The 7,978-nt window shown below is 39.8% G+C and overlaps 1 protein-coding gene across 1 annotated transcript; it reads left to right on the top strand.

The window, feature by feature from the left end:
- Window positions 1-494: 494 nt before the first annotated feature.
- Window positions 495-6,611, top strand: LOC121206543 (uncharacterized). The gene is made up of 3 exons (XM_041077523.1): window positions 495-1,469; window positions 5,491-5,558; window positions 5,640-6,611. The coding sequence occupies exon 1, from the start codon at window positions 578-580 to the stop codon at window positions 1,259-1,261; it is 684 nt and encodes a 227-aa protein (XP_040933457.1). The 5' UTR covers window positions 495-577; the 3' UTR covers window positions 1,262-1,469; window positions 5,491-5,558; window positions 5,640-6,611.
- Window positions 6,612-7,978: the final 1,367 nt, after the last annotated feature.

Raw genomic sequence — 7,978 nt, forward strand, 5'->3', positions numbered from 1 at the left:
AATTAAATCTTATTGAGTCTAGTTTTACATAGAAGAAACCTTGTAAGCAAAAGAATCTTATTTTATGAGATATTTGAATTTATGTGAGATAGAGTCAAAATGATTTCAGAATCCCCTGTTTTGATTTGGGAAAATCATTAAAAATTGTACAAAAATAATTATGGGTTATAATTTATATGTTTAAAATCCTTAATAGTCTATTTTCAAAAAAAAAAGGGAACATCATTCGAATTTCGTAAGAGTAGATAATTAATTTTTAGTAAAGAAAGGTCGAAGCTGTCAAATAGCAAAAAAGGGGTAACTTTGAAGAATAAACTGTACTTATTGGCTAATCCATAAATTCTGAAAATTTTATGTGAGTCTAATTTCAGGGAAAATCAGCGAATCTTAATTTGGAGTTCCGTAGCTCTAGATATAAATAATTTAGTGACTATAACTCAAGTGGACAGTTTCGCGATGAACAGTAAATATTATGAATTATTTGAAAATGTTCTGAAATTTTCGATAATGCTCCGTAAACCTATTCCAGTTTTGGATACAGGTTAGTGGTGTTACATTAGAGGTTGTTGAAAGGATTATGAACGATCTGGACTGTACCCCAGAGCAGAAATTGAAGGGTATAGTCTCCTTGCTTCGCGACGAGGCATACCAGTGGTGGTTGGCCGTTAAGGAGGGCACTCAGCCAGATCGTCTGACTTGGGAATTCTTTAAGAATACGTTTCAGAGCAAATATGTGGGGGCCAATTACGTTGATGCTTGCAGATGTGAGTTTTTGAATCTCATGCAAGGTGACCGATTTGTGGCCGAGTATGAGGCTGAATTTCTGAGGCTAAGTCACTATGCTCGAGGTATGGTGGTATCAGAATATGAGAAGTGTATTCATTTTGAGGATGGACTGAGGGATAATTTGAGGGTTCTGATTACTCCACACAGGGAGCATGAGTTCACAGTATTAGTAGAGAAGGAAAAGATTGCTGAAGAGGTTAAGCGCGCGAAGCGCCAGAATAGAGAGATGGAGAGGGGTAAGAATAAGAGGGATTTGGAGCCCTCTAGTTCTGTCCCGAGGCCTAAGAAAAAGGCCAGATCTGATGGGCCAGTTAGAGTGGGGGCCCCTGTTGCTTCTGTTGCTTCTACTAGGTTGCAGCCTTGTAGTGATTGTGGTAGGCGCCATTCGGGCAAGTGTTGGAGGAGGATTAGGGCTTGTTTGAGGTGTAGGTCTCTTGAGCATCTCATTAGGGAGTGTCCACAGTGGGCAGATTAGATACAAGCATTAGCTCTGGGTTTTGTACAGCTACAGAGGGTGGTTCAGCAGCCACCTAGGGGTCGTGGACAGGCTAGGGGTGGTAGCGATTTGGGTCGTGGACAGAGAGCACTGGGCAGGGGTACTAGTCAGACTGAGGCAAGGCAGCTTATTTTGGTTTATGCTGCACGTCGCCGAGAGGACAAAGATGCTCCTGACGTCATCACTGGTACGTTCTTTATATTTGATGTACCTTACTTTACTCTAATAGACATAGGATTTACTCATTCCTATATAGCTTGTTCTGTTTCCAAAAATCTGAGGTTATCGGTTAAGAGTATTTTTAGTGAGGTTACAATGATAAGCCTGTTGGGCCAGTCTATTTAGATTAGTAAACTGTATAAGGATATCCCGTTAGAGGTGCAAGGGGAGATATTTCTGGCTAATTTGATGGAGCTTTCGTTTGGGGAGTTCGACCTAATTTTGGGTATGGACTGGTTGGTTAAACACTGAGTCAGTTTAGATTGTGCATCTAAGAGGGTCGTTTTGAGAACCAAGGATGATGTGGAGGTGGTTTTGATTGGTGAGTGTTGAGACTATTTGTCACATGTGATCTCCGCACTAGTAGCTAAGAAACTAGTTTGAAAAGGTTGTGAGGCGTACTTGGCCTACGTAAGTATTTCTGGTTCTGGGGACTCTTCTGTTGGGAACATTAGAACAATAAAAGACTTTCTGAACATTTTTCCTGAGGAGTTACCGGATTACCACTGAATCGAGAAGTGAAGTTTGGGATTAAGTTTCTTCCGAGTACAACTCCAGTGTCTATCGCTCCCTATCGTATGACACCGAAGGAGCTTACAGAGCTGAAGGCTCAACTGTAAGAGTTGTTGGACCGTGGTTTCATTCTTCCTAGTGTGTCTCCGTGGGAAGCACCAATATTGTTTGTTAGGAAGAAGGATAGGACCATGAGGATGTGCATAGATTATTGGCAGCTGAAGAAGTTAACCATTAAAAATAAGTATCCACTTCTGAGGATCGAAGACTTATTTGATTAGTTCCGAGGGGCTTCTGTATTCTCTAAGATCGATCTCCATTCAGGGTATCATCAGTTGAGGGTTAAGGAGGTAAATATGCATAAGACGGCATTTAGGACTCGTTATGGATATTACGAGTTCTTAGTTATGCCTTTCGGGTTGAAAAATGTACCAGTTACATTCATAGATATGATGAATCAGGTAATTCAGACCTATCTGGATCAATTCATTGTAGTCTTCATCGACGGCATTCTGGTATACTCTAAGACTAAAGATGAGCATGATGAGCATATTGATGAGCATATTAGAGTAGTGCTTCAGATTCTTCGTGAGAAGCAGCTTTATGCTAAGCTAAGCAAGTGTGAGTTCTGGCTTCGGGAAGTGACCTTTCTAGGGCACGTAGTCTCTGCTAAGGGGATTCAAGTCAATCTTAGGAAGATTGATGTTGTGTTGCATTGGAAACAACCTAAGAATATTTTTGAAATCCGCAGTTTTCTGGGTTTGGTGGGATACTATTGGCGTTTCGTTGAGGGGTTCTCTTTGATTCCTACACCGTTAACTAAGTTTCTGCATAAGGGTGTATCGTTTGTCTAGACTGATGCGCAGCAATCGAGCTTTGAGAAGTTCAAATCTGTTCTGACTCAGACGCCTGTTTTGATACAGCCTGAATCTGGAAGGGAGTTTGTGGTATATAGTGATGCGTCGCATGTTTGATTGGGTTGTGTTCTGATACAGAGTGGTAAGGTTGTGGCTTTTGCGTCCCGTCAGTTAAAGATGCATGAGACCAACTATTCAATAAATGACCTTGAGTTAGCTTCTGTGGTCCTTGCACTGAAAATTTGGAGGTACTATCTGTATGGTGAGAGATGTATTATCTACACCGATCACAAAAGCCTCAAGTACCTCCTCACTTAGAAAGAGTAGAATTTTAGACAACGTCGATGGATTGAGCTTTTTCAGGACTATGATTGCACGATAGAGTATCATCCAGATAAAGCCAATATGGTTAGCTCGCCTTAGTTTGTATGATGATTGGATTTTATTGGCCAAGTTGCAAGTTATGGTGACTTAGATTGAGCAGATTCGAGATAAACAGATAATAGATGAGACTCTAGGTGTGCAGTTTAGTCAGGTTAAAAGTAGTACTACTGCAGATTTTGGATTGAGTAGTGATGGTATTTTGTGTTTTCGAGGCTGGATTTGTGTACCGAACGATTCTAATATGAGACAGTCTATTCTGAGGGAGACGCATAGTAGCCCTTATGCTATACATCTCGACGGTAATAAGATGTATTGTGACCTTCATGAGCTATACTGGTGGTCGAGTTTAAAGTGTGAGGTTACTGACTTTGCGGCTCGATGTCTGATGTTCCAGCAAGAAAAGGCTGAACACCAGTTGCCTTCGAGTTTATTGCATCCAGTCAAGATTCCCTTATAGAAATGAGAATGAGTGACTATGGATTTTGTTAGTGGGTTGTCCTTGACACCCAGTAACAAGGATTCTGTTTGGGTCATCGTGGATCAGTTGACCAGATCTGCTGACTTCATTCCGGTTCGAACTAATTACTCTCTGCAAAAGCTAGTGAAGTTGTACATTTCTGAGATTGTAAGACTGTATGGGGTCCCTGTCTCGATTATTTCTGATAGAGATCATTGTTTTACTTTTTGTATATGGAAGAAATTGCATGAGGCTCTAGGTTTAAGGTTGGACTTCAGTACTACGTTCCATCCTTAGACCGATGGTCAATCTGAGAAGGTGATTCAGATACTAGAGGATATGCTTCAGAGTTGCGTGATTGATTTCTGAAGTACTTAGGAGGATTATCTACCACTAGTTGAGTTCGCTTACAATAACAGTTTCCAAGCTAGTATTCAGATGACACCTTACAAGGCTCTGTATGGTTGTAAGTGTCGTACTCCTTTGTGTTGGACTGAGCTGAGCAAACATCGAGTTTTGGGTCCTTAGATAGTTTCTAAAACTGAGGATAAGGTTCGACTGGTTCAGGATCATTTGAAAGTGGCTTCCAACAGACAGAAGTCTTATGCGGATCTGAAGAGATGTGAGATTGAGTATTCTGTGGGGGACCTTATGTTTCTTAAGGTCTCTTCGTGGAAGAAAGTTCTACGGTTAGGTCGGAAAGGCAAGCTGAGCCCTAGATTTATTGGGCAATACTGGATTCTGAAACGTGTGGGACCAGTTGCTTATCAGTTGGAACTACATCCGAAACTGGACTGTATTCATGACATATTCCATGTTTTGATGCTAAAGCGGTACCATTCTGATTCGTCTCATATTGTCTCAATTGAGGAGATCGAGGTTAGGTCGGACTTGACTTTTGAGTTGGAGCTGGTTCAGATTCTGGATCACGATGTTAAGGTTCTGCGAAAAAAGTCCATTCCGTTAGAAAAGGTGCTATGGCAGAATCATAGCACTAAGGAAGCCACGTGGGAACCTGAGGACTCGATGCGACAGTAGTATCCTCATCTATTTTGGTCAGGTAAATTTTGAGGTCAAAATTTCTTTTAGGGGGTGGAATTGTAACACCCCAAAATTTCTTTTTATTTTTTTTTATTTTTGTGAGATTTTGACACAACTGTGTATCTGCTACAGTGGTTAAGTGTTCTGAAAGTGTCTAAGAGGTCCCAAGTTCAAGCCCTACCTTTAGTAAATTTTGAGATTTTTTATCTAAATCTTGTGTTTAGGGAGTGGGCTTGTGTTAATTATTTGTGGAATCAGATTAGAATGAGCCTACTAGTTTGAATGGAAAGAGAGTCTGTGTGTGGTATGGAGGTTCTATGTTCGAATCCCTGCGCAAGCGTAGGAGTTTACTTTTGTTTGTTTGAATGAGAGAGAGAGAGAGAGAGAGAGAGAGAGTTTTTGTCAAACAAAAATTCTGTGGAGGTTATCAAAAGTAGGGTAGTGAAGAGAGTTAAGGGATTGTGGGATATCTGATTAGTTTTTGGTTTTCCTCTCCCTTCTAGAAAAAAGTTAACGTCTTTTTTTTCTTTACATTTCTTTTCCCCTCTTTTCCTCCTTCCCTTTCATCGTTCAATTCTTTCTTTTTACCGTGGTAATTTTATTGTGTCGTGTTTCGTGGTTGCCGTGTGTCTAGGTAAGCAAGGTTTCGGTTTGGCTGAAGTGTATTCAAATGGTGGAGTTTTTCTTAATGGGATGTTTTCGAAAGAATAATAATTCAATAAGATTGTTATGTGAAGGAATTGACGGGGGACCATTCGTTAGAGTTTCGACGGTTTAGAACTTGTAGCAATGGTAGTCGTTGGCGGTAAGTGAGTTTCGTATCGTTTCCTTTGTATCAAATTTGTTAGTAAATTCACTAAATCGTTGACGGGTGCTCTTTTTTTAGGCTTTTGGATGGCTCGGGATTGCTTTACAGCGAAAGGATATCATGTGTGTACCCGAAATATAGAAAAATGAGGTTTGACGAAAGCTAAAAAACCCACTGTCGACGCCACACAGTCGTGTAATCGACGAAGGCCAGGTTGTGCACAAGACACGACCATGTGATGGCTAGAGTGTGGCTGTGTGGGCCACACGGGCTAGACCGAATTAGGTGTGTTGGCCCACACGAGCACGCTACATAGGCGTATGGTAACTGGGCCAGGCCGTGTGATCCACACAGGTAAGGCCAACCTGGGCGTATATGCTACACGGGCGTGTGGGCCACATAGGCAACCCACATGGGCGTGTGGGTCTATATTACTGAAATTTTCCTTTGGGTCACATGGGTCGTCCTAATTGAATGTGGCCTTATCATGGGGTCGGTAAATGCTATCTAACCCTATAACCAATTGATCTGTTAGACTGAAATATGTTTATGAGTATGCCTATGTTTGTTTATTTGATATCTGATTATGTAAGCATGTTAAATGTGATTTATTTGTTAATTCTATATACGTGTTCTGTTACTGTGATTGGGGTGGGATGATGTATACTAGAGAAAGTGTTCTGAAAGGCAGGCTATGCCTAATATCTGGCAGCACAGCTGTATTATATCTGATATGTGCCGCATCGGTACAGTGTGGTTTGTAGGGCTGGGTGGGTGTTCTAAACCCCACATTGTGTGCACGAATGGTCGGAGATGGTGTGTAGAGGATGGGGGTAGGATTTTGTTATTTGATTTGCATGTCTGTATCTGAAATGGGCTCAGGCCCGAATCTGTATCTGTACTTGACATGGTGATGCCCGATTGTGAATCTGACTGATTTGTAATATTATGTATGTGTACATGCTTAACTCTGCTGGGTTACACACTGAGTTTACATAAACTCATTCCTTTTCTTTTTGTCTAAACATGTAACCCACAGTCATAGGCAGATCGGTGCAGCGGAGGACTCGACGGTGACCACCTATTTTACTGTTTTTGTTTTTGGGTTATTAAGTTTTGGCTTCGAGTTTGTATTTTTCTTGGACTCTGGACTCTTTTAAAATTTTGACATTGGTTTTGGATTTTTGTTTTTACTTTATTTATAACTGTGATGGTTTTATAAAACTTTGAACGAATTTTCTGGACGCAATGATTTTTACAAGTTTCTGCTACAAAAAATTTTAACTCTAAATGATCAAATGAAAGAAAGCTTTGAAATTAATAATAACTCTAAAGGCTAATGAATTGGAAAGGTTTTAACCTAATGACAATGGTTTTTCAACCCATTTCATGCGACACTTCCGGATTCAGCCATAACGTCTAGGCTGGGTTTGGGGTGTTACAGCATGTCACATGGATGAATTCTATATGCCAACACAACCATAACACAGACATTCCATTTTCATGCCAGCCACATACCTAGAATTCAGAGTCAGTTTCATATCAGATGTTTCCGTTTCATTCATATACACTCTCTCCTTATAGCTCCCCATTTCAAAATCATTCAGTAGCATGTTTAATTGTGTTATGCCAATCCAGTTTGCAATATATATCTGCCCTACCAGAGGCTACACAACATATTTCCTTTAACTCTATTTTTGTAGATCAGCTTATATCATATCATTCATATCAGAAGAAGATGGTAATGACTTAACATAAAATGACCCATACTTCTTATCCTAGGCATACATAAATTGGACTAATGACTTTCGACAGAAAACCATTATTCACACACATACACTGATCATCCTCTACAGAGTAATAATACTTACCTTACAATATTATAAAAGTAAAGATAATCACAACACATGGAAGTAAGAAAAAAACTCACCAAAAATATAACAAGATCTAAATAACAAGTTATTTGCCTTTGTCACTCGGACCTTTAGTAGTGTCTTAAGCTAAAAATAAGATTATTTAAACATATCATATTACTACTTCATCGAATCTAAACATGCATGCACGAAACATTAACACTTAACCCAAAAAAGGAAATTTCCTTCCTTACACACCAATCTGACACTTATGCATGTAGAGTTGAAAACACGTAAATAACCTTAAGAATAACCTAGGGTTCACCAGAAATTACCATAGAGCTTTGGAAAATGTATAAGTTGGCTGACTACAATGAACCTAACTTTAGATAGGTTTTCTGGACTTTGGTTTCCAAAAAGTTCAAAGAAAATCAAAGAGGGAGATGAATACAGAGAAAACACAAAGATTTTCAGTGAAGGCACTGCTATCCTTATATACTTAAGCATAAAGACAATCTTTAGTAGAAAAATCTGATAATTAACTAATATTCTTGATTCTTGTGA

This window comes from Gossypium hirsutum, chromosome A09 (assembly GCF_007990345.1).
Source record: "Gossypium hirsutum isolate 1008001.06 chromosome A09, Gossypium_hirsutum_v2.1, whole genome shotgun sequence".
NCBI classification, from domain to species: domain Eukaryota; kingdom Viridiplantae; phylum Streptophyta; class Magnoliopsida; order Malvales; family Malvaceae; genus Gossypium; species Gossypium hirsutum.

Excerpts from the sequence above, each read along its gene's own strand:
- LOC121206543 (XM_041077523.1), top strand. The coding sequence starts at position 578 with ATGAACGATCTGGACTGTACCCCAGAGCAGAAATTGAAGGGTATAGTC.